The following is a 27,530-nucleotide window of genomic DNA, read 5'->3' on the forward strand; positions in this document are numbered from 1 at the left end:
CTGCAGCCCAGAGTCTTGCGGGAGTTCGCGTGCTTGCTGCTCTGGTTGAGGCGGAGACTCAGTGTCTAGCAATTGTTGTGCCCCATCCTTCTTCTCTCTAGGTTTGCCCATGTCGAGGACCTCCAGGCCGTACCCGTAGGGCTTGAAGTGCAAGATCTCCTTTGTCCGTTACCCAGCTGTAGCTGCAGTGTTTCCACAAGGGGACCTGTATCTTCTGATGCGCTAGTGGCCCAGTGCTCCGCTGCCGATATTTCCCAGTGCTATGCCGCCAGAGAGCTTCGCGTGGCAACTCCGCCAGCAGTGCGGGTCAGGGCGGAACGAGACCATCAGTGCCGCGCAATCCAGCGTGCGCTTATTCATAGGTCCGCGTCTCTCCCCGCTGTAATCGCCTATACTCGCGGCCCACTGATACGTCCTGGCTGTCGTGGTGGTCCCCATTCAAGAGTAGGCAGTGTCATTTATTCTCGCCGCTCCAACCTTCAGCAGCGTTCATTGTGCCCCAGACACGCACCAGGTTCGCCGGTTCTTCGCTTAATCCGGCTCTGGAGGCAACCCACTTTCTGCTGCTCTCAGGCCTCTCAGTGTAGCAATGCACCCCCAGGGACTGCTCTCGAATCCTTCGGGGTTAGGCCTCTGCGCTTGGCCCCCTCGCCCCAGGTACCAACAGCCAAGTACTCGGCCGTCACTCTTCCGCTTCCTGCCTAAGTCTCGGGGCGCCAGCCTCTGCCCGTGCCCTGGCTCGCAGTACGCCATGGTCCCAGGGCCACGCGCCCGCCTCCGGTCTGTAGGCCCAGTTTCCACCGTGCCCCACTCACCAGTGTAGGGTCGACCAGCTCAGGCCTTTTTGGAAGCTCCTGATCCTCAGAGCTTCCTTTGCTGTCGTCCGTTTGCCGTGCAATCCTCGGGGGCGGGGGGGGGGGGGAGAGGTTCTCGGATCACTCTCGCCCTCTGGCCCGAGTTCGTGCCCTCCGCAGCGCCAGGCAGAGTCCCGGCGAGTCTTCCAGGTGTCGGTCCGGGACCGCCCTCCCCTCTGCAGTCACGCACTGCAGCCTCCGAGCAGGGCTGCACTCCACTCAGATACAGTCCGTCGTCTCGCCAGCAGCCGCAGCGGTAGGCCGCTTCTACACCAGTGCGGTCTGGGAGCCGCTGATTATTGCAGCGCCGCCATTTTGTGAGCGACGCCAGTTACCAACGCGGCCCAAGGAATCACCAAAACGACTCGAATCACGCCGTTTTGGGGGCCAAGCTGCTCCGATGCAGCACCCCCGCGCTCTCCGATCAACAGGGGTCGCTAGGGGGGGTCAAGATGTCGTTTATTCAGGATGATTGCGGGGCCTTCGCAGCGGAGCTCGGTGCTCATGCTGCTGCTCGCATCGGCTTCCAAGCAACGCCCCTGAGCGAGTATGTGTTTTGAAGCGATGTCCCTAGTGTGCTTCTCATACATGGTGCACTCTCTCATCAGTGTGCTTCTCCCCATCCCCTCTGTTTTATACTCATGTGCATACCCCCGGTGTTGCATTCTCACCTTTGTGCTTCTTCCCCCTAACCCCTCGCGCCAGTCTGCCTTTCGCCGTCCCCGCCCACACTCCAGTGTTGTTTTCTCCAATCCACTGGGATCAGCATTATAGGCTTTTAACATATCTTTTTAGCCATGCAGCCCAGTAGAGATGCTGTTAAGCATTGCTACAAAAAAAAAGAAAATAATTGGCCACGCCAATAGGTGCCAAAGCCTTGACCAATTGGCTCTCCCAGTGCTGCTTGGTATCCCAGCCTCTATTTTATCTTCTCCACAATTTGTTGATCCTAGTTTGAAAAAAGAACCGATTGCCCAAACATTTTTGAAGATCTGAACATTTCTATTAATATTATTCAGACAAAAATGATCGATTTTAGAAATTTGTGTTGCTCATTTTACTAGTCACTGCACAGAGAGGTTGAAATTGAACTAATGGATAGTTGTGCACTAAAGAAGCATATCTTTTAAGGGTGGCAAAGATTCCAAGCATGTTTCTCCTAATTAAATACATGAACAAAACATGCACATGCAGAGGGGTAGCACACAGGAGATTATCTGCTTCAACCCCACAAAAAATGTGTGTAAACTGTATGTATCCCAACACATCTAAAGTCTTTCTCAAGATAAACGGCATCATTTGTGGTATTTTGACGTGGACTGACTTTTTATGAATTGTAGATTATACAGAATTTCCATAAAATTGTGACAAAAGACCCTTGTGCACGCAGCAGAGCATAGATCTGCAAACGAAAGTCACTCCTGTAAGATTCTATTTTAAAACTTTATGCAAATAAAGCTGTGCATTGAAAGAAATTCTATTTTTGTAGGGGAAGCAAAATTTTTCCCGGCAGCAGAATTTCAGCATGTTCAGTATGCCATTGCTGATTTCCGAAGCTACATAATAAAATGGGCAAGTTTTAAACCACTGCCAATCGGGTGAAAGTAGAATGGATATTTTCTTTCTTGATCGTGTTTCTGTTTGACATTTCTCTGAATTTTAATGGCAAATGCTTACTAAATATCACAAAAAAATACAATATTCAATATGGAAACCCATGTAATATTTTTGGAACAATAAGCGAACTTCCACGGCATAAAAGTACACACAATGGACAAAATGTGCACTTTGTTTTGACATTACAATGTTGCTTTATTGAATAGTGGTCTCAGTCACCAATAATAAAAGTTGTAGGCTCATGTCTAGATTAATGGTTTGTAATACAAGATTTATATAAAATCAAATCATACCCAACTTCTTTCCCCTTTAGCCAGGTTAACCAACATAGTTGGGAGCAGCTTTACAAATCATTGCGAGGACCTCACTCTTCCCAGTGTCTGGTACAGGATGGCGTGTTCTTTTTACTTCTGAAACCGAAGCAGGATTAGGGTGGGAGTGGAACGGGAAAGCATAAAATGACCAGAAACGACGCATAGTGAGCGACAGTGGCCCGAACAGTCAATAAAAAGTCATATTACTGCTCCATAATCTGAGATGGGGTCAACTGTGAGGACAGAGTCCACAATCCCCAGTCCTTGCTCTCACTGAAGGCATGCCAGGCGTGGTGCAAATCACTGGTCAAAGAGAGGAAAAAATTGCGTGCGGGATGTGGCGCTCCAGTTTCCACATATGGAAGCATGTGCCTCCAGGGCAGATCAACGGTCATAATAACTTAAGAGGTGAGGGACGGCAGAGAAGCAGCAGCATCCTATAGAGGTTACATTTAGGCATCATTTACTTCCATGTGCTGCATTTGATCTTCCAACACTGCAGCACTCGATTTCTTTTTGCTTCCTTCTTGTTGTTGTTTCTTTTGTTTTTTCAAATTCTCCTGATCAATTGGAGCAGGTTTCACAAATTTAATTAACTCTTTCATTCCTAGGGGAAAAGAATACAACAGTTAAAACAGTTAAGCAGTCTTAAAAGTGATAAAGCAGAAACAGAAACTGAACAGACTCGAGAGGGAAATGGGGAGCAACTGTACGGACACCACTCATTTCCATAAATATAATCGGGATTTTGGTATGGGTGACAAACCTTGGAACCACCAGGAATGTCATCTCTGGGCTACTAAAAAGTGCTGTGATGCCTTCCTGAAAGCCAACTGTACCACCAACATTAAGGATTAGTGGTAACCATCATGTATTTAAATTCTCTGTAAAGTGAGATTGTGTCAATCTACAGTGAAGGTCCAGTTTTGAGACAGCCACAGCTCAACAGTGACTGGTGAGGGACACAAAAAAGGACATTGCATTATTAAGGTTCTTTAACCCCTTCGATGCTTGTGACGGAACCGTTCCGTCATCAGTCACGGCTGAGCTGTGCTGATGACGGAACGGTTCCGTCACGACCGCACCCTGTTCTGGAATGTCCAGCACAGGGGCGGAATCGGCGCCGCACGGAAGCGGTTAAGATTTACATAACAAGGAGTGTACCAAACAATGAAAAGCAAATCTGAACAGAAAGTGTATAGGGCAGTCAAAGGGGGACCTTCCAGTACAATGTTAAGTTTAACTATTACAAAGGAAACCCAAAAGGCACAAATTAAATAGGCTGAAAGTCTGAGCCTCCGATAAGACACCCACATTTTGTCTCTCCACCACCTGCTTCCACAATCTTGAAATGTCATGGTACACATGACTTTAAATGAAACAGCGGGTAGGTTGCTCACCTGGTGGCATGAAGTCCCGCAGCTTCTCTGGAATCACAATGCCATCGTCTGTCTGGTAGTTCTCCAGGATGGCACAAATTGCTCGGGTTGTGGCACACATTGTGGCATTCAACATATGCACAAAGTCCACCTGAAGAAGAATAAAATTAGGGTCTGGCAGGATTGGGTGTTAGGTTTTACATTAGATATAGAACTTTGAATGGCACTGCAAAGCTGAACAAGGACTATGTAGCTCCAACACAAGATTCTACCAACTAAAGTGTCTTGTAAGCTGAAGTGGTGACAACATACATCAGACTACTGCATACATCCACACTACAGTCTGGTGTCAAGAAGATCAACAGCTGTAAAATGAAATTATCTTATCGACCAGCAGAAAGGCTAGAAAAGAAAAAAATATCAATATCTCAATGAGGCAGGAAGGGAGGTTTTGTAAAGTTAAACAATGATTTCTAAAACCAGTAACTGCCATAGTACAGAGCATAAAATAAGGTGAATTCCCAGTCAGCAGAACTCATTAAGCACTTCAATAGGATCAGAAACCTGTACATGAACTCTAAGAAGGCAAGTGTCAGAGGTCCCAATTTCACAGCTCAAGTCCAAATTCTAGAGTCAGTAAGAAGAATTACCAAATCTATGGCCGCCAAGCATTCTCTGGAACAACCATGCTGTTAACGATTAGTCTTAAACTGGGCAGCACTGTTGCACAACCAAAGACACTTTCTGTAGGGGCAAACAACTCTTAGATTGTGATCGCCTCCACTTGTCTACATAAGGCTACACAAAAGTCCAGCTTTTCAACCAAATAGGCGATGTGAAATATGCATCTGGCAAACAACTAAACTGAAATAAAAACTGAAATTGTACTAAGTGTCCAGAAGCATTATTTGGATTCAAGAGGCACAACAAAAAACAAAACATCAGAATATTGCGGGGGGAGGAGCTTGGCGGGCATCCGAGATGGCCGCGTGAGCACAGCGCTCCCCGGACCCCCGCCGCTCCCGGCATAATATCCTGCATGAATCCTGATTTTTTACGAGGATTTGTCTAGAGGACGTTGGGCAGATCTACCTGGACCTTTCAGATCTTTCTTTTGGCACCGGGTGCCTGAGTTACGGTGGTTCGAACTTTTGGGCTCCGCCCTTGAGGTGCGCCCGGGACTGGGTGAGGCTCAGTGGCCGTCTTGGAGTTGAACAACAACGGCAGGGGGATTGGACTGGTGGGTCCCCCTCTTAAGTTTCGGTTTCGATTCTGCCTCTGACTGGGACATCGGCGAGAGGGTCGGGCCAACGTTGGGTCCAGGGCACGAGTCTGTTGTCGGGCCTTTGGCTGGCCTGTTCTCCTGTTTGGCCGTCCCTATCCTAGTGGTACCCCTGTTGTGGTCCTTTGGTCCCGAGGCCTCCCTTTCTGGTGCCCGGTCCGTTGACCCTGGTGAATCTCCCTGTGACGCAGCTCCTAAATGGCGGGCAGAGGGGATCGGGAGACGCGGAAGACGAAGACGCCTCTGCGCGGGGGTCCGGTCCAATCTAACGTCATGGACCATTATACCCACTCCAAGGGGTCCCCCGGTGCTGCCCTGCCCGGTCCCAGTGCGTCTGCCCAAGTCGTGGATGCGTCGACGGAGCCTTCCTTGCAGGACATCATGGGCGCCATTTCTGGCATGAGGGAGTCGATAGGCCAACAATATGAAACCTTGGCCCACAAAATTGACACCGTGGCCATCGATGTGAACTTAATTCGAGCCGATCTCTCAAAAACGAACGAAAAGGTGAAGTCATTGGACATCAAATCATCCAGCCTCACGTCGGACGTCTCTGAGATACAGACGGAGATTGGCAATCTCCGTAGGGTGAACGATTTCATGACCCGGCGCTTGGAAGATTTTGAGAACAGGGCACGTCGCTGTAATGTTCGCGTGGTTGGTGTTCCGGAGAATCCAGAACCCCACTCGGTTGATCTCCTGGTTAAAGACCTGATTCAAAACCACCTTTCTCCATCCGGCCTTAGTAAATTTTTCACAGTGGAGCGTGCACATCGTGTTCCGGGGGGCCAGGGTAAGCCAGGTGCCCCGCCGAGAACTATTGTTGCGAAACTTTTCCACTACAGGGATCGGGACGCTATCCTGCAGGCCTCACGGGTGAAGGGCCCGGTGGCCTTTGAGAATGCCACGGTGTACTTTTATCCGGACTTTTCCCAACAGGTCCAGAAGCAGCGGATGGGCTTTCGTGGTGCCAAGAAGCGCCTTAGGGACATGGGGTTGCGCTACGCTATGCTTTTTCCGACCAGGCTGCGGGTTGAGTATAATGACCGAACTTTCTTTTTTGATCGGCCGGATGCTGTGAACGACTGGCTGGACTCCTTGCCTGACCGACCTTCTGAGACTGAGTCCGAAGCCCACCCGGGCGGTGCTGAAGGTGGTGTAGAGAGCTGAACATTTCGTCTTTGTCTGGTGCCCTGTTTTGAATGACTCATTCCAGGGTTATATGCCTACGTTCCTCCACTGCTTATGTGATTTGATGTATGTTCCTTTTTCTCGTTACTGGTTTGATCGGGGTGGCGGGTGGGACGGAGCCTTTCCTCCTCCGGGGTCTTTGTGTAGAATAGGGGTTCTTGGGCGACAGGCACACTGCAGGTTGGGGTGGCTTTTTAGCTTTTTGCAGGGGTGCAGGGTGGGGGGTGTTTTCGGGTTGTTTGGGGGGAGGGCGGTTGGGAAGTTCGTTGTTTGTGTGTTCTGTTTTCAAGGCGACTTTATCCTGTATTTGACGATGTTTTTTGTGTCATGCTCATTGGTGGGGGGTGTTGGCTTTGCTGGGTGGGATGGGGGGTAGCGGGTTGAGATTTGTTTCGTGGAACGTTAACGGTCTGGGGGATCGTATCAAACGGAGTGTGGTGTTGAAATGTATACGACGTTTATCTCCTGATATTGTTTTTCTACAGGAAACTCATTTGGTAGGCAATGTTTGTCATGCGATGAATAGGTGGGGCTATCGCCTCGTAGCACATTCGGGGTTTACCTCGGGTTCTAGGGGTGTAGGTATCCTGGTTCGGGCTTCCCTCCCCCTAGCTATTGACGATGTGGTTCTGGATGATCGGGGGCGATATGCTGTCCTTGTGGGTCGCTATGAGGGTCGTACCCTCTCCCTCTTTACTGTTTATGTGCCCCCCGGCTTGCAGACTTCTACCTTTTCTGATTTGGGCCGTGTGTTGTTGGACCTCCCTGATAGTACTCTCTTTCTGGCTGGTGATTTTAATTCAGTGTTCTCCGGTCTCCACGATCGCCACCCCCCCAGAGATACTCCTGCGGCCCAACAGTGGTTGGGCGGGTTTTTGGATACCTTTGGCTTGGTGGATTGCTGGAGGCTTTTGCATCCGACTCAGCTTCAATACACCTTTCACTCTGGGGCCCATGGGAGTCTGTCTAGACTGGATTATTTCCTGATGCCTGCGGCTCAGTCGCCAGCGGTGCGTGAGATTGTGCACCTACCCAGGGGTATTTCTGACCACTCTCCGCTCTGGCTCCGTTTTGAGGTTGGAGTGGAGGCAGCGGGCCGGGTGGCTCCCATCAATCCGTGGTACCTTACCTCCCCCGAGACCCGCAGCCTTTTGCTTCGGTCTTTGGACACGTATTTTTTGGATAACGAGGGGTCGGTGTCCTCAGCGGTGTCCCTGTGGGAGGCCTTTAAGACGGTGATTCGTGGACAGGCCCTCTCCCTTATTGTTGAGGCTAAGAGGGCAAGGAATAGGGAGGTGGTGGACCTTGAGGGGGAGATTTCTGCTCTGGAGGATGCTTTGGACTCGGGTGTCACGTCTGCGAAACTCCACGCCCTGGGTCTGAAACAATTTGCTTATAAATCTATGGTCACGGATGCTGCTAAAGTGATGTTTCGGGAACAACAGGGTCGCTTGTATGATGTGGGGGACAAAGCGGGTAAATTGCTGGCATGGCTGGATAAGAAGGAGAGAGCTAATCGTGTGGTGCCCGTGATTCAGTCTTCGAGTGGTGAGAGTGTGACGGACCCGATTGGAATTGTTGACTGTTTTGCTGAGTACTTCCGTGTGGTATATACCCCTGTGTCTGTGAGGGATGTGGCTGACTCTCGCCTTCTATTGCGTGATATAGCTCTGCCCAGTGTCTCCGATTTGGATCGTGTAGCGTTGGATTCCCCCTTTACGGTTGATGAGATAGCTACTGCCATCCGTTCACTCCGTTCGGGCAAAGCATTGGGCCCGAACGGATTGCCAATTGAACTGTACAAGTTGCGACCCGACAAAATGGCGCCCTATCTTTGCGCCATGTTTCTGGAGTCTCGAGACCGGGGTGTACTCCCATATGATCAGCGACTGGCCACGATAGTTGTCATCCCCAAGGATGGTAAACCGCGGGACCTTTGTTCATCCTATAGGCCTATATCCCTGCTGAATGTTGAGCCCAAGGTGTTGGCGAAACTCCTGGCGTCCCGCCTCCTAACGGTCATTGGTGACTTGGTCCATCCAGATCAATCCGGATTTATCCCGCATCGCAACACGGCTCTTAACCTACGTCGTCTACACGGTGCGATCGCGAGGGCGGGGCGTCTGACGGAGCCGGCCATTTTGGCGTCGTTGGATGCCTCGATGGCTTTTGATACTGTGGAATGGCCTTATCTTTGGGCGGCTCTTGAGAAATTTGGTTTCGGACCTGAGTTTATTGGTTGGATCCAGCTACTATATGCTGAACCTCTGGCGCAAGTAGTTGTAAATGGTAGAGTTTCGGCCCCTTTCACCCTTGGCAGGGGTACCCGTCAGGGTTGCCCTTTGTCTCCGCTGCTTTTTGCACTCGCCTTGGAACCATTGGCTGCGTGGCTTCGATGGGAGCCTTCGCTTAAGGGGATTCGCTGGTCGCCGGACTTTGAGGACCGCGTCTCGCTTTACGCGGACGACATTCTTTTATATCTCACCTCACCGCGTAAATCTCTGACTGTTTTATTTGATGTTCTCACCTCATTTGGTGCCAACTCAGGCCTCGTTATTAACTGGGCCAAGTCCTGCGTGTATGTTCTTTCGGGTGTTTTACCCCCATTGCCGAGCAGACTTCCTATCCAGGTGGTCCAGTCTGGCTTCAAATATTTAGGGATTTTCATTACGCTGGACCCCTCGCTCCGATTTGAGCGTAATCTCCTCCCCCCGTTGCTTAGATTGCGACTGGACGTGGCCCGTTGGCGTAAACTTCCTTTGTCTCCTCTGGGCAGGGCGGCTTTGTTCAAAATGATGTCCTTGCCGCGGTTCCTCTATGCACTCCAGAATTCCTATGACGACATCCCCAAGACCTATTTCCGAGAGATCGAGAGTCTTCAACGGCAATTGATTTGGGACGGGCGTCCACGTATTGCCCTTGCGAAACTCACCATCCCTTGGTACGACGGGGGCATGGCGCTCCCCGATATCAAGCGATATTATTGGGCTTCCCAGTTGTCTGCTATTAATCACGTGATGTTTTCACCGGGTCGCAATCCTGCATTCGAGATGGATAGACTCCAGCTGCCGGGTGGGGACTTTAATAGAGCGCTTTATTCTCGATCGGCCGGGCGCCATCTTGTGGGCCCGTCCAGGATTGCAATGACTGTGTGGCGAGCCGCGAATGTGAGTTTGGGATGGGAGAATCGAGTGACACTGGCGACGCCGCTTTATGCCTCGGAACGTTTGGGATGTCTCTGGTCTACTAAGGGCTTTGACCGCTGGGATATGATTGGGATATGTAAGGTGGGTGATGTCTGTTCGAATGGTAGTGTGAAGTCGTTCCAGGCCCTCCAGGCGGAATACGGTTTGAATGGTAGGGAATTTTTTCGTTACCTGCAAGTCCGACACGCCCTCGCCTCAATCTTGACACCTGATGTGGCTCTGCCCGAGTCTTCCCCCCTCGAAGATCGTGTCCTGGATGGGCACCTGCCTGATAGCACTATTTCCCTGATCTATAAAAAGCTGATCAATAATCGGGCGGACTTACTGGTCCGACTTCGGGAGGTTTGGGTCAGCGATGGGTTAGAACTAGACGACGAGGATTGGCAATCGGCGCTCTCCTCTCCCAAGGAGGTAGCCATCCCTGCCCGTCTCCGCTTGGTTCAACTTAAAATCCTTCATCGAGTGTATGTCACCGGTCCACGTTTGGTGATAATGGGCTTTTCCCCGGATGGGCTGTGTAAGCGTGGTTGTGGGTCGAGTGCTACCTTTTTACATATTCTTTGGGAATGTCCAGTTGTGGCGGCCTATTGGACTGCGGTGCTTGAGGTGATGACTGCTGTGACTGGTGTTGCCCTGCGGCCGGAGCCACGGCGATGTCTGTTGAATGTATGGGAGCCCACTGATTACTCTGTGGCCCAGACCAGATGGGCTACTTTGGGTTATATGATTGCGAAACGGGATATTGCGCAACTCTGGGGCGCATCCAAGCCCCCTGAGGTCTCGAAATGGGAGGACAACATGGACTGGTCCATGTTTCGTGAGAAAACTGTGTATGTGGCCAGGGGCAGACCCAGGGCGTGGACGAAGATTTGGGGCCAGTGGAATGAATATCGTGGGGATATCTGTGCCCCTCCCCTTGTAGGCACTACTGATGTGGTCCTATCTCCCTAGGCGAGCGTTCCCGAAACCTTTTCATACTATTCTGTGATCTTCTGATTCTCCCCGCTGCTTCCCCCCCCCCCCCCGACCTCGCTAGGGCCTCAGGGCTCTTGTTCTGTTCTCCTGATTGCTAACTTTCCCCTCCGTTCTTTGAGCTGACCTCGATTCCTGTACTTTCGCCTTTTTAATGTTTGTTTTTCTTTTTTGTATAAAACAAAATTCATTATGCTCTGTGACATGCTGGGAGTAATGCTGGATACTTGATTTGTACCTGACCACGGGCATACATTCCTGTTTTTTTTTTTTTGGTGCCTTATTATTAGCGGCCAGCCCGTGAGGTTGTAGGCCCATTCTTGTATTTTTCTATGCTTGCTCAAATAAAGGTTTTTGAGAAAAAAAAAAAGAAACACTAGAGCCCCGACCTCAGGGGAGGACTGTGTAATTGTTTGTAGATGTCGTATTTTTCCTTTGTGTGGATAGCGCTAGAAAATAAAATAGTTCTATCTTTTAAAAAAAAAAAAAAAAAAAAAAAAAAAAAAAAAAAAGAATATTGCGGGGGAGGGAGTAACTAGAGCCTTTCAGGTTCATCTTTAAAGAAAAAAGCTCGGCTAAATGATGAGACACCACTAACTTGGACAACTTCCTACTACAACGGTTGCAAGTATCATACATGCCCACACAAACATTTTAATCGATAAACATTTGTGGACATTATATTAATAAATTACAAACAGAATCTGGTGGTCAAAGAAAAAGAAAAAGAAAAAAGGCGCAACAACTGGTTCATTACCACACAACTAAATGTGTAACACCCAAAAAACAGCTTGCTCATTAAGTAAGAATGACATATGTGAAAGCAACCATTACGAAGTAGTCGGATTTCCATCAACTGCCAAGAGTGCCCAGTGTCATCATTTGGATATCCTTCCTTCCTACCACAGCACCTCTTGATCACAGAGGGAAATCATGTGGTTCGGATTTCGTACAAGTCACTAAAAATCTCGGCAGGAAAAGATAGAATGAAACAAATGAGTGGTAATGAACCAGTTGTCGCGCCTTTTTCTTTTTCTTTGATTACTGTTTGTAATTTATTCAAGTTGTATTGGGGATTAAATCTGTCAGTTGGTCGTTAAATTGTCCCTAGGACCCTTTTTCCCTTGTGGATTTGTATCTAGTGACATTTTATTAATACCAATTTAACTGAAACAGTCCAACTGCTCTAAATAACAGTACAGGCAAGTATGCTATTGAAGGAAGATGGCGCTTTTTTGTCTAAGTACATAAGATCTAAATTGAATAATACAGACTAAACAATAAAAAGAAGAGGGAACTATGAGGTACTACAAAGAACTGACTAAGCAATCTTCTTCTTTACTGCCAAAATGTGTCAGATGACTAAAAACAATCCTATCTCTTACAAGAAGGCTATAGACAGCCGATGGTAATTTGGGATTTGAAATGCAATCTCTCAATGTAGTTAGGGTTGTTGTAATTAGAGTCGATTTAGGAATGCATGAATGAGTTCAAATGACCCTCTCAAAGGCAAGGGCATCTGTACTCTTCTGGGCTAAACCAAGGTACTGGCATAGCCAAGATGGATATGTAATATGCTTTGCCGTGCGTATCTAGGTTAGAGGAAGATATGAATCGCTTGTTCTTGAGAAAAGGGATTGCACAAGGCACTTTGACAATTCCAGAGTTTAATTGCTTTCCAAGCAGGATACCTGTATGTATGCACGTTAATACAGTTACCTGCAAAGCAATATACAAGCTAGGAACCAACAGAGTGTTGAACATGGTCTCGTTCCCCTATAATGAAACAGTGGTTACAAGTGAGTTTGGGCTAATGACTCCCTGAGGAGGTTTACCTTCAGCCTCTTTCGGAATTGCAGGTGCGGGGGAGCATTTCTCATGTCAGTGTTCATTTTGGTTAAAACAAATCACTGCCAACAGCCAATACATCCAGTTTTTTGTTTACTTCATTCTATTTGAGGTATTAGTAAAGCACAGTACATCACTACCTTGTGGAAGTCTCACAGTGCTGTGTGATAGTGATACATAAGAGGCAAAATGCATAACGATTCAGGTAAAATAATTAATCAGTCCGCAGAGCGGTAGAGGCTCCTGGTAGGAACCTTTGTGCCAGCATCCAGCATGTTGACGTATGGTGAATATGCATTGGTGGAAATGGAGCAAAGTGAAAGGATGTCTGGAGCAGTGGAGAAAGTAGATGGTCCTGGATTCTGACCGGAAAGCCTTCTACAGTAGGAATACATTACTGACAGACATTCTTGTGACCACTTGATGACAGAGTCTTTCAACCCAGTGCACCTGTGTTTGTAGATGGTTATCTTCACAAAAAGAAAAGTTTACACTGCTCCTTAAACTGATTTGTCCAAAATCGCATATCTTGAGAATCACATTCTTCACCACTGTTGCATATTATCCAGTCAATAGCGCATTTAAGGCAAAAACTTTGAGGGATGCAGACATATAAAGGTCTATTTGAGCACAGATTCCTACTTTGCATGATTTGCACGTTGTTTTGGAGAATTCTCTAGAAAGATGTAAACCTGGTGTCACAGTTCCGAGGCAAGGACTGGCTACTCTCCTTATTGTCGATCAAAGGAACAGATTTTAGCACATGGAGAAAAATTTAAACAGACCTTGTTTCAAAATCTGTGCTAGTTTGGACCAGACCGGACGATGAAATAAAGCATGAAGTCGATGCAGCGGCGTTGTAGGTTTCTGCTCAAAATCGCATACAGTTCCACTGCAGACACGTCTTTGGCTGAAAAACGTTTTTTTTTTTTTTTTTTAAACTGTCCTTTCTTACATTGCTCGTCTCATGTATACTCAAAGCTTCAGTATTTCAAAAGCCAGCTGATATTTAAAGGTAGTCTCAAACTACAATGAATGGCCGGCGAGCGCACAGACTTATTTGAAGTTGCGAGCCTCGGCCGCATTAGCCCATTCCAGGCAGAAATAACAGGATGCACTCATTTATGATTTATTGGTTAATTTCTCCAGCCCTATCTCCCTGAAGGACTCATATGAGTTCTGTGCGACCAACCTGGGTGAACACTGATATTGTTAGGACGAACAGGCCTGCTGTCTTTTCCACCTCCGTGATTCCCCATTGGAAGGTGCGATCTCAGGCAATTTAAGGTTGCTTTCTCCCCCTCCCCTATGTCCTAATGAAGGCCCTCCTAGATGGTTTTGAGCAACCAAGCTATCCATAGTGTTGGAACGTCAATGCTCTTTAAGGGGTCTGGACACAAGTTTATTCCCTCCTGGGACTTCTAAGGAGCTCTTCTTGTTGCCCCTGGTAAATTTGATTATACTAGTATTGGCAGACAGCCAACAGTGTGTTGGATTTTCTCTTTTTACTCTGTCACTTTCCTTTTTTCCCCCCCAAGTCACTCTGCAGAGCACTCCTGTCACACCCTTGCACATATTGGAGCAACCAATTATTGACATGTACATAGATTGTTCCATATACTGCAAACTTAATGCCTGCTGCGTGCAGTAATGTTTATTCGGGTTATGGGACTTATTTATTTTAAGTTATTGAATTATGCTTTTCGGTTAATGGTACCGACAGGGCTTTCTCTTTGTATCAATATTTAAAGCAGTGACTCAAAGATGAAGTCACATATCTTAGTCCTACCACCACCCACTATTTACAGGGTTGCTGATTCAGTTACATCTGTTGACCTATGTGATAACCATGTTTTCTTTTCACAGATTGAGCATCAGAAAGGTCGGATGTCTGTAACGCGTTGCTGAACTGTGGAATTTTGAACAAACAAGGTGAACATCGCAGTCTTGAATGAGCATTCTTTACATTTACAATACGGCGTGTTTCTAGGGAAACCAGGTACCGTGCCTGACGAAATGCAACACCCCCGCAGGGCTGTAGAGCCTAAGTGGTATGTGTTTAAGATGAGATATTCAAGGATAAATGTATATAAATATTCACTGGAAAAAACCAAAGGTTACAGGGACGTTATAGTTAGGCTCAGGTTTCACTTGTACAAAACGAGTGAAATTCAGCCGTTATCGTTAGTGAGCTAACTGCAACCCACGCCCCCCCCATATCCCCCAAATACACTGTTTATGGCCTCACATAGAACACCACACTCATAACATGGTAAGGGACATCTCGAATATCATCCAGTGACTGAGTGTTTTAAAAAAGTTTGTGTGTGTTAAATATATATACACCAAGGAGTATTGGTGCATTGGTGTGTGTATGAGTGCCTGTTTGGAGATTCAGTGGGTGCGTGACTGCATAAATGAGTGGCTAGGTGTGTCAGTGAATGTATGGGTGGGTGACTGGTTGTGTGAATGTCTGTATTTGTCTGTCAGTTGGTGTCTAAGTGGCTGTATGGTGAGTGGTTGGCTGTCTGAGTACCTCTATGGGTGCCTGTGTGGGTGGGTGAGGCAGTGGTGTGTCTACCTGTATGGATGATTGAGTGGGTAAGTCTGTGGCTGTATGGGTTAGTGAGTGCTTGGGCGAGTGAGTGTGTATGGCTGTGTCAGTGAGTTCATGTGTCAGTGATATATGGGTGAACAACAGGGCATGTGAAAAGCAGTATAGGTGAGTGATGGTGTATGTGAGTGACTATCTGTGAGTGAGTCTGTATAGGTGTGTGCTTGTGTCAGTTACTGTATAGGTGAGTGAGTACATGTTAGTATCAGCATGAGTGAGTGTGTACATGGGTTAGTGGCTTGGTGATTGACCGGGTGAGTAAGTAGAAGGGCGAGTAGCTCTATGGGTGACTGACTCAGTGTGTGAGTGGCTGTACGGATGCAAGTGGATATATTAATGGCTGTATTAGTGTGTGAGTGTGTGTGTGTGTGTGTGTGTTGATCTATGAATCAGTGAGTGACTAAGTGCTGGTATGGGTGTGTTAATGGGTTTGCAAATGGTAGTGTGAAAGTTGGAGTGGGTGTATGAAAGGTTATATGGGATGAGAGTGGGAGCTGGTATGGGTGTGTTAATGGGTTTGCAAATGGTAGTGTGGAAGTTGGAGTGGGTGTATGAAAGGTTATATGGGATGAGAGTGAGAGCGTCAGATTCTGTGGATGATGTATTTTGAGACGTCATCAATGAGGTCATTGACCATGTCATCAGTGATGTAATATGTGAGGTCATAAGCAGTGCATTTCACTGGTTTTGTACAAGTGAAACCTGAGTCTAACTGTAACGTCCTAGTTACCTTCAGTTTTTTTTAATGAATTTCTAAGGTTTTTTTAAATGCGAAGTCTGAACTAAATCCTCCCTGTAACCTTTGATTCTTCAGTGGATTTCCATGGTTCTTTAAGTAGTAGTCACGTCTGGTGAGTGGTGGAGAAAGGGAGCGGGGACTTCGACCAGCTCTCAGGAGTCCCGATTTGTAGGACAGACTGGAGAGGGGTAGTTGGGCCCCAAGGACGTCCTTGGGGGGGCCAACTACTCCTCCTGTTACCTCCAGTCAGTTCCACACAGCAAGATTGCTGAGAAGTTGTCAGAGGCCATACCCCCTTTCTCCACCACTCTGCAAACGCGCCTCCAGGAGCACTACTGGTTGGCAGAAGTCCACTTTAGACCGGAGGCCCTTAGGAGGAATGTAAAATTTGCTCCCCAACCAGGAGGCGCGTTTGCGGAGTGGTGAAGAAAGGGGGCATGGCCTCCAAGTCCTCTCAGCAATCCCGCTATCTGGGACTTACTGTAAGTCACAGAAGGGGTTTCCTTCTGGACCCCCAAGGACCCTCAGCATCCAAGGGGACTTAATCCCCCAACCGTCAGTGCACCAGGAGGTGGGTTTGCAGAGTGGTGGTGAAGGGGCATAGCCCGTTTTTTTCCCCGTTATTTAAGAGAGCCTGAAGTTCCCGACAGCTCCATGCTTCCTGCAGGCCGCCATTGCTTTTGACCAGAGGGAGCTGCTAACATGCAAGCCAGGGCCATCTAGGGCTCTCCTTTATTTGCATTTGCCTCGTGGAGGTGGCAGTCCCTTGGATTGCGGCGAGTCCGTGCGGGTCCCCGCATTATTAAAGCCCTGGGGAGGTGGAGTCCCCTCCCCCCGGGCTGCTGAGGATCCGCACGGGCCCCCCGCATTGTTTCACATTAAAGCTCCAGGGAGGTGGCAGCCCCCGTGGCTGGGGAGGGTGCATGCGAGCTCCGCCGCATTATTTTAACATGAAGCCCCGGGAGGTGGCTGCCCGGCTCCCGCACTTATTTTCATTAAACTCTGGGGACGCAGAGGGCTCGGGGGGCAGGGGGGAGGACGTCTGGGTCTCCCCTGAATTCTTTGATAAAAAAAAGCCCCGGGGAAGTGGTGGTCCCCGTGGCAATGTTAGGCCCACCCTCCCTTATTAAAACAATACCCCCGGGACCTGGCTCACCCGGGGGGCTTATTAATAACAAAGCTTGGGAGCCTGCACTTCATTTTCTAGTTTCCCCTGCCGGTTCCGGGCTTTTTTTGGCCCCCCCAAGAGGCCTAGGGGGTCACGGGGTTTCTACCCTTCCCCTTTTCTGTATTTTTTTTTTTTACACTTTCAAGATGGCTGCCAACACTTCCTGGTTGAAGTGTTTGCAGGCAATCAAATTTCAGTAGGGTTTTAGTAGGCTGTTGGACTGCCAGACATCTATATTTTTTAAACTTAAATTATCCCTGAACTACTAAACAGATTTACACCAAATCACAACAAGCATTGGCATAGCCAATAGGTCTCGCTTGTGGGACCTTATAAGTATTTAGTTTTGCAGCACAATATCCTTGGTGCAACAAAATCAGCTGTTGCACGGCTAAACCTTGTACCTTATAAGTGTTTAGGCATGCAACAGTTGATGTTGTTGCACTAATGATATTGTGCTGCATAACTAAATACTTATAAGGTCCCACAAGCGAGACCTATTGGCAATGCCAATGCTTGTTAGAGGGGCAGGCATTTGAATTAATTACTTTTTGAATGTGAAGAGAAACGGAGCAAGTTGGTGAATTGGGGGTTCAAAGATGGTGGGACACTAGAAAGGTAAGGGAAAAGAGACAGTCCTGCAAGCAGTTAAAAGTAAGTTACAGCCCACTTATGAATAACATTTGCTGAAAAGAGAAGCCAACTATCTGAGATTCGTGGCAAATGAGGACACTTGATATGATTACCATTTTAGTAAACATGGTGCTTGCTTGCTTACTTACGCATCAGGTAAATCGCTGGTGGCACTAGAATTGATCACATGTAGAACAGCCGAGCTGAACTTCAAAGTATCTTGTATAACTCGTGGATAAGTTCACTGAAATAAGAGCGAGACATGCGTGCAGCCCGGCCTGTTAAGCAAGATGCACCCTTTGAATAAGTGAGGGCGGGGGGCGGGGCAGCCGAAGCCTTTGATGAGGCAAGAGCGAGACATGCGTGCAGCCCGGCCTGTTAAGCAAGATGCACCCTTTGAAGTCACGGCCTGCGGCCGTGAATAAGTGAGGGCGGGGGGCGGGGCAGCGGAAGCCTTTGATGAGGCAAATGCTGCTGGCAAAGCTGGCTGGGGAGGGGGAAAGTTTATGGCCCAAAAGCGCGTGCCTGTGGCCACGTGAACTCGATGAAAACCGCACGAAAAAAGCGGTGGTTTCACGAGAATTTCGAGCACTTGAATTCTCGCCGTTTCCCATTCCTTCGGAATGGAAAAGGCGAGACCTAAAAAGCACGTTTTCTAGGCCAACATCTAGCTTTCTGCTAAATTTGGTGTAATTCTTTTTCGTGTTTCGGGTTGTAGCCGTGTTTAAAAATGTAAAACTCCCCACAGACATCACATAGGGAAAACACGTTTTGGGACCCCCTTTTTTCTCAGTCCCCGCTTGACGGATCACCCAGAAACAGTCAACTCAGCAGCGGAACCAAAATGGGGACGTTTTGTGAAAATTTCGCAGAGATTCGTCTAGCGGCGCCAAAGTTATTGTCAAAATAAAAACGCTTTTCTATGGAAACCTTGGTCCTGACTATAACTACCTACTATTCTAAGAAAGACAGTGGTTCCTGTGGAGAAAGATACTTAATAGAAATGGATAAAGTAGGAGCGAAAATTTGCATGTATGGACAGGGTTTTGGTGGGGTGTCAGATAGAAAGGGACTCAAACGTACTGTTCGTTTTGTATAATAATTGTATTGAAAAACATAAAAGTTTGTGAAGTAATTCTACAACAAATATTTAAACAATTGTGAATTGTGTCCCAAGTGAAATTTTGAACCAAGGCATACAAATAAAATTAGTGAAGCAATATGTGCAGGTTTCAATTAAATTCGGTTATCTACAAAAAGCGACCCGTTTCTTTTTCCAATATACAACATCCATAAAATGATAGAATGTCAGTTTATATAGGTTCACTTTTTTCAATTGTCGACGGCGTTTCGACCCTAGCATGGATGTAGGGTCTCTTCAGGACTTATGATGTAGGGGACATCTGGTATTTGAAGTAGTCCTTATTTGAGTGCGGGCGCAGTGTCACTGTGCCCGGTGAGGACGGACGTAAGCGGATCCTCGCGCCCCCCCCCTCCCCATCCAACTGAAAGACTTAACCTAGACTGCGATCGAGCGCCCGCACTCAAATAAGGACTACTTCCACAATTGGAAAGAAAACCTTGTAACAGTAAGGACAGCCTTCGGGCTCCCCATGGAAGTGCTAGATCCACGCACTCACTACTAGGGAACCCGGCTGGGTTTCCTAGTGAGTAATTTCATTTTATTTCACTTGCACAAGGGCTTCACGCACCTCACCTAATTTGAGCTATTCAAATACCAGATGTCCCCTACATAATAAGTCCTGAAGAGACCCTACATCCATGCTAGGGTCGAAACACCGTCGACAATTGAAAAAAGTGAACTGACATTCTATCAATTTATGGATGTTGTATATTGAAAAAAAGAAACGGGTCGCTTTTTGTAGATAATTTAATTGAAACCTGCACATATTGTTTCACAAATGTTATTCGTATGCCTTGGTTCAAAATTTCACTTGGGACACAATTCACAATTGTGAATATGTGTTGTAGAATTGCTTCACAAACTTTTATGTTTTTCAATACAATTATTATACAAACCGAACAGTGCGTTTGAGTCCTTTTCTATCTGACACCCCACCAAAACCCTGTCCATACATGCGAATTTTCGCTCCTACTTTATCCATTTCTATTAAGTATCTTTCTCCACAGGAACCACTGTCTTTCTTAGAATACTTAACTACCCTGGTTCCATTGTGAGTAGGGTTCACTTGTTTTTCCTTTATAACTACCTACTGGCGACTGAAGGAAGGAAGGAAGGAGATCTATATGGAATATGCTACTTGCCAGTATGCATCTGTTCTTGGCATGTAGGGCTGCTGACATTCATATCTTGTGCAAAGATCGCCGCCTAGTGTTGGGTCCGGATGATTGCACATTGTTGTCCTGGAAGAGTCTTCGAAGTATCACGAGATAGGTGGCTCCTCCCTCGGACTACAGTGCGCATGGGCATCCTCTCCATCCTCAGATTGTTTTTCGCCATTGTAGCAGGGATGGAGTATGATACAGTAAGTGATGTCCATGCTAGAGATTAATTCTGAGTGCTACAGCTGAGACAGGCACCGGGGAGGAGGGAGGGCGATATCAATATCAGCAGCCCTACATGCCAAGAACAGATGCATACTGGTAAGTAGCATATTCCGTTCGAGGCATGTGGGCTGCTGAATTCATATCTTGTGCATAGAATGTACAGCAGTCTCCCTTTAGCGGCGGTTGCCCGTGCCAGCTGCAGCTGTCTGAAAAAGAGTCTTGAGTACAGCCTGTCCTACAGCTGCTTGCTGTTTGGAGTGTACATCTACGCAGTAGTGTTTGGTAAATGTATGTATGGTAGTCCATGTGGCTGCTCTACATATGTCTTCTACAGGAATGTTTCCTAGGAAAGCCATGGATGCCCCTAACTTGCGTGTTGAATGCGCTCTTGGGGGAACTGTTAATGTGCGTTTAGCTTTCTGATAACAAATTTGTATGCACTTAACAATCCATCTGGCTATACCTGATTTGGAAATGGGGTTGCCTTTGTGCTGTGGCGAAAAGGCAACCAACAGTTGCTTAGTTTTTCTGAAAGGTTTTGTCCTGTCTATATAGTACAGGAGAGCTCTCTTAACGTCCAGGGTATGTAGAGCTCTTTCTGCCACTGAATCTGGATTTGGGAAGAACACTGGCAGTTCTATAGCTTGATTGATGTGAAACTGGGATACCACCTTCGGCATAAATTTAGGGTTTGTTCGTAGCACAACCCTATTTGCGTGAATTTGTATGAATGGCTCCTGAATAGTTAGAGCTTGCAGCTCACTAACTCTTCTAAGGGATGTAATCGCCACTAGAAAAGCCACTTTCCACGTTAGGAATGGTTTCTCACACGAGTGTAGAGGTTCAAAAGGTGGTCCCATCAGTCTGGTTAGAACTACGTTCAGGTTCCAGACAGGCGAAGGTGGGTGTCTTGGAGGAATCACTCGTTTGAGTCCCTCCATGAAAGCTTTAATAGTAGGTACTCTGAAGAGTGAAAGGTGCTGCCTGTTCTGAAGATAAGATGCCACCACAGCTAAATGTATACGTATGGAACTGTAAGCCAGATTGCATCTGTGCAAATGCAACAGGTAACATATGATGTTTTGAGTAGATGCACCTAGCGGATTTATGTCATTATTGTTACAATAGATGACAAATTGTTTCCACTTCGCCGCATAGCATGCTCTGGTTGTAGGTCTTCTTGCCTCTTTGATACTATTCATACAGTCAGGAGGCAAGTTCAGGTAACCAAACTCTATGACTTCAGGAGCCAGATCGCAAGGTTCAACTGTTGCGGATCTGGGTGCTGAATGTCGCCATGGCTCTGCGTTAAAAGACTGGGTGTTAATCTCAGCCTTTGATGAGGCACCACAGAAAGTTCTAGGAACGTGGTGTACCATGGTTGCCTCGCCCACGTTGGAGCAACTAGGATGAGTGTCATTGAGTGTTGTCGCAGTTTGCGTGCCACTAGTGGTATGAGCGGGGCTGGGGGAAAAGCGTACGCAAACTTGCCTGACCAGTTCATCCATATCGCATTGCCCTGAGACTGCGGATGTGGAAACCTGGCGGCGAAGCTTTGGCATTTTGCGTTTTCCCTTGTGGCGAACAGGTCTATCTCTGGGTGACCCCACTGCTGGAAGTACGGTTGCAGCACTGAGGGATGTATCTCCCACTCGTGCATCTGGTGGCTGTGTCTGCTGAGCAGATCCGCCATTTGGTTGTCCTTGCCTGGGAGGTGTTCCGCCATGAGGAAGATGTTTCTCTGAATGGCCCACTTCCACATGCTTTGAGCTAGGTGTGACAACTGTGGAGAGTGTGTCCCTCCCTGCTTCTGTATGTAGTACATGGCAGTCATGTTGTCAGTCCGGATCAACACGACTTTGTTGCACAAATGTACCTTGACGCCTTCATTGCCATGAAGATTGCCATCAGTTCCAGCAGGTTGATGTGCATTTTCTTTTGCTGTGTCCTCCATAGCCCCTGCACTGTGTAATGGAAGACATTCGCTCCCCATTCCAGGAGAGATGCGTCCGTTGTCAGCACTATTTGTGGCACAAGCTCTTGGAACGGTCGACCCCTGCAAAGGTTTTGTGGGTTCCACCAATGCAGAGAGTTGTATGCGCGACCGGTCACCAACACTAGGTCTTTCAATTGTCCTTGAGCCTGGTTCCACTGCTGTGCTAAGCACTCCTGAAGCGGGCGCATGTGTAGTCTCGCGTGAGGGACTATGAAGATGCAGGAGGCCATCATGCCTATCAACTGCATAAACACCCGTGCCGGGAGCGAGTGTTGGGGTCTGAATCAGCGATTGAATGCTGTTGATTCTTGCTGAGTTTGGCTGTGCCTTCGCTGCCAGAGTGTCTATTGTCGCTCCCAGGTACTGTTGTACGTGTGCGGGTTGGAGATGAGACTTTGTGTAGTTTAATGAGAATCCGAGGCTGTGTAGGAGGTGAATAGTGCGGGACATGTGGTCGGCATATTGCTGGGCTGACTTTGCTTGGATAAGCCAGTCGTCCAGATAGGGGTAGACGTGAATATGGTTTCTCCGTAGGTGCGCCGCTACTATCGCTAGGCACTTGGTAAACACCCTTGGGGCCGTTGTCACCCCGAAAGGCAGTACCTTGAACTGGTAGTGCTGATTTTGTATGGTAAACCTGAGATACTTCCTGTGTGCTGGATGTATTGGTATGTGGAAATACGCATCCTTTAGGTCTAGTGTTGCAAGGAAGTCTCCCTGACTGAGTAATGGTAGAACCTGCTGTAAAGTGAGCATGTGAAAGTGTTCTGACAAGATGTATTGGTTTAGGGGCCTGAGGTCCAGTATTGGCCTGAGAGACCCGTCCTTTTTGGGGATTAAGAAGTACAGCGAGTACACCCCTGCACCCTGTTGCTGGATAGGGACGAGTTCTATGGCCCCTTTTTGCAGCATGCTGATGACTTCCCGCTGCAATAAGTCTATGTGCTCTGCGGACATAGGACGGTGTCTTGGGGGTATGTTGGGTGGAGTGGAGGTTAGCTCTAGACAATAGCCGTACTGAATAAGTTGTCTCACCCACCTGTCTGTGGTAATGCTCTCCCGGACTGGCAGGAACTGTTGTAATCTGCCCCCGATCGGTGTTACATGGTCCGGGGGCAGTGGCAAGGTGTCACTGTTTAGTATTGGCGGAGGATCTGGTGTTGTTATTCCCTCGTCCTCTGCCCTTGCTGCTGTTGCCACGGTATCCACCTCTATTGTTCTTATTATAGGTGGTTTGCGTGCACCCTTTATTACGAAAGGAGCAGCCTCTGAATTGTTGTGACTGCAAGGCACCCATAGATTTGGCTGTCTCTGTGTCTTTTTTAATCTTTTCTAAGATTGTGTCCACATCAGGACCAAATAAAAAAATCAGGGTTCACAGGCTTATTTAATAATGTGGTTTGAATCTGAGGTTTAAACCCAGAGATGCGCAACCAAGCATGTCTCCTGAGCATGACACTTGTGTTGATGGCCCTGGCTGCGGTGTCTGCTGCGTCAAGCGCACATTTAATGGATGCGTTGGATATCAGTTTCCCTTCTTGTATCAGTGTTTCTGCTCCCTCTTTGTAGGCATCAGGCAAATGTTGTAGCAGTTGCTCTAGTGTGTCATAATGCGCCCTATTGTATCTGGCTAATAGGGCCTGTGTATTTGAAATTCTCCAGATATTAGCTGCTTGAGCAGCCACCCTTTTCCCAGATGCTTCTAATATTTTAGACTCCTTGTCTGGAGGAGGAGCATCACCAGTAGTTTGTGAGTTGGCACGCTTACGAGCATTTGATACCACCAAAGAGTCCAATGGCAGCTGTCCCTTAATGTATGTAGGGTTCACAGGCGCCGGTCTGTATTTTCTTTCAATTCTGGGGTTAACAACCCTTGCTCTTGTGGTTTCTTTGAAAATGTCTCCTGCGTGTTTAAGAACACCTTTCAACATTGGCAATGTTTTAACTGGTTTCTCTGAAGTGGAGAAAGTGTCAAACAAGAAGTCCTCTTCAATTGGGTCAGCATGCATTTCCACATCATGATTCAGTGCTGCCCTTTCTATTAATGCGTTAAACGCAGCTGTATCTTCTGTTGGTGAAGTTTTGACAGGATAAGAAGGAGTATCAGGAATAGCCTGTGACTCACCCGGGTCAATAGTGTCTGCCCAGGCTTGAGTCTGGTCATCCTGATCCGTGTCCTCAGGGTAATCATATTGTTCATTATAGTCATACCCCATATCCTCAGTAGTGCATGTGGGTGAGTATGCAGAAGTGTCTAGGCCATGGAAGCTCACAGTCTCAAAAAGGACCTGCGATGTAGAAGAATCCTTTTTCTTTTTGAGTGGAATTTTATATGATTCCAGAGGATTTTCCGACCTGATCTTCCTTTGATAAAGGGTAAGTCTGCCAGATTCTGAGTCGATATATAGCTTCGACTGTTCATCATAGGAGGGCTCTTGGTATACAATGTCCTCTTCTACAGGATGACTCCTTTTTCCCATTGACACTGTTTTGGGTGTCTCGACCCCGGTTTTCGGATCGAGCGCCTTAGGGCGTGCAGTCGGGGACAGTCCGAATTTTATGGGTGGCATAGAGTCTTTAGACAGACTGACCTTTTTCGGGGCCGGCGTCGATAGAGGTCCGACCGACTTTGCCCTTTCGTCAATATGCTTGACTTTTGTGATGGACTTTAGCGCACCGATCTTTGGCTCGACGCCCTTCATTTTTGACCTCGCAGGGTCGTCGACACTTTTTCTTAATCGAATCCGATGTGTTCGAACTCTTCGATCCGAAGACTGTCTTCAGCAGTTTCGGTTTCGCTTTTGACTTGATGGCTTTCAGTTTCGCTTTCAGTAGTGCGACCGATGTCTCGTGTGATATGTTCTTAGCCGGGCCGAGACGCGGGGCTATAGAACGTTCGTCAAGATCTTGGCTAAGGCCTTCCGGCGATGCCTCTACCTGAGCCCTTGGAGGCCTTTCAGTGTCTGTTCCGAGCTCCGTACCCACTGTTGGGCCTGGTTCATCGCTTGAGTCATCATCGACGGCTCCGATGGGGGATACGTCGTCCCTTACCTCGACGACGTTTTCATTATCGACGTCTTCTTCGTCGTCTTCATAATAGTTGGAGTCATGCTCCGAACCGGGATCCGATTGCTGTTCTGGATCCTGAGTCTCGACGACCTCATAGTCTTCTTCATCGAAGATATTCACCGGGTCGGGTGCTGGCTTCGTCATCGTTTGCCTCGCTGCACGTCGGAGCCTAAGCGTCTTCTTTGACCTGAATCGAGCACAAGCTAGACAGTTGTCCTCATTGTGGTCTGGTGATAAGCACTTGTTACACACCGGGTGTACGTCGATGTGTGGGTACTTAGAGTTACAAAGGGGGCATCGTTTGAACCGGCTCCGTTCCATCGACGATCGGGCCTCTGGTGTCGAAAAGGCCACGCGGCTCTCTTCGACGTCCTGCTCGAAAAGAACTGGAACAAAAACTCGGCACCGATCGAAATAACAATACCGACGACCCCGAAGGCCTTTTGGCCTTTAGAAAAGTTTCCCAACTTGAGTAAAGAAAAGTACATCCGAACCCAATGGCGGAAAAAAACAATCTGAGGATGGAGAGGATGCCCATGCGCACTGTAGTCCGAGGGAGGAGCCACCTATCTCGTGATACTTCGAAGACTCTTCCAGGACAACAATGTGCAATCATCCAGACCCAACACTAGTCGGAGATCTATGCACAAGATATGAATTCAGCAGCCCACATGCCTCGAACATATATATTCCAACAAAGGCCGAAGCTTCTCAAGATGCACGCGACAGTGCGTCAGCCATCCGGCATCACAGTTTAGCCCGCCCCAGCCATCCAAGTTCGAATTTGGATGGCTGGGGCGGGCTGAACCGTGATGCCAGATGGCAGACGCACTGTTGAGTGCATCTTGAGAAGCTTCACCCTTTGTTGGACAATATTATGACACGGGTGCTGTCCTGTGCAGGATGCACAACTCCAAGGAATGGGAGGCTGAGGGAGAGGAACCTTCCTGCTCCGGTTTCCTAGCACAGTGCGTCTTGATGAATATTGCCTGCTCTCATCACATCTAGATCCTAATAAGGATTTTAATTGACTCTGAACTCTGTACGCATTGGAACCTACTCTAGGTGTTTAATGAAAGCTCGATGTGACTACACATCCCAGCATGCTGTATGAAGCAATTAAGTACGTAATTGAACCTATGAGGGGTTTCAACTAAACAGCATGCAGTATAAAGAGCGCTACAATGCGTATGGGAGAAATGCCTCTGATGTAGTGGTACGTTGGCCACAGAAACGCGTCAGGCATTACAACGAACTTGGATGGCTGGGGCGGGCTGAACTGTGATGCCGGACGGCAGACGCACTGTCGACTGCATCTCGAGTGCATCGTGTGAAGCTTCGGCCTTTGTTGGACAATATATATCTCTCTCTCTCTCTCTCTGGAGAATATATGCACTTGCACTTTATCCTAACTTCTCAACGCCACAAGAAGGAATATATTGAAATTAATTTTATGTACTTTACAAGCACACTTCAAAATGGCTTACAAAAGTTCCCACTGACAGAAAATGTAGATTAGCAGTCTAGTGATGTATTGTAATGAAAAGCAATGAGGGGCTACTGCACATGAGCACTTAAAAAATGCTCCAGACAAAGGGACTCTATGGTCCAGTAGAAGGCTGGGAGCCGAAACGCGTATTTTGTTTGCACTGTGGTGTCGTTGTAAATAATCAAAAAGAGTACCTTTCACTTATGATGTAGTGAATCTTTTCGCTGCATGGAGGAGTGAGGATTGTGGAGCATAATGTATATATCAAGCTCGTGGGGATGTGTCCAAGGTATCAGCAGCACTAGACAGCAAGTTAGCTTTTGCCCAAGAGCTTTAATAGGTATGGGCATGCGCACGTGGAGTTAATTATAGTTCCTCATTCGGCACAATCACGTTCCCTAATTATGAAGTAGCCCATTAGGGAACGTGATTATGCCGAATGAGGAACTCAAATGCCCACAATACAGCTTCCTGACTACGAACGCCCTGGAAGAAGTGAACTCACAAATGTCGAGTGCTGCTGATACCTTGGACACACCCCCACGAGCTTGATATGTTAGCGGCCGTCCTGCCGCTCAGTTTGCACCACCCACTGAGAGTGGGGCCACGGAGCTAGATGTATTTCAAAGG

At 47.6% G+C, this 27,530-nt stretch overlaps 1 protein-coding gene across 1 annotated transcript in view; it reads right to left on the reverse strand.

Moving 5' to 3' along the window:
- Positions 1-2,641: 2,641 nt before the first annotated feature.
- The window catches only part of SARS1 (seryl-tRNA synthetase 1), a 102,257-nt gene continuing 77,368 nt past the window's right edge, over positions 2,642-27,530 (reverse strand). Inside the window, exons 10-11 of the mRNA XM_078644215.1 lie at positions 4,186-4,315; positions 2,642-3,392 (exon numbers count right to left, since the gene is read on the reverse strand). Coding sequence (XP_078500341.1) covers positions 3,238-3,392; positions 4,186-4,315 — 285 coding nt within the window. The 3' untranslated portion in view covers positions 2,642-3,237. The remainder of the gene's footprint in view (positions 3,393-4,185; positions 4,316-27,530) is intronic.

This window comes from Lissotriton helveticus, chromosome 5_1 (assembly GCF_964261635.1).
Source record: "Lissotriton helveticus chromosome 5_1, aLisHel1.1, whole genome shotgun sequence".
Taxonomy (NCBI): domain Eukaryota; kingdom Metazoa; phylum Chordata; class Amphibia; order Caudata; family Salamandridae; genus Lissotriton; species Lissotriton helveticus.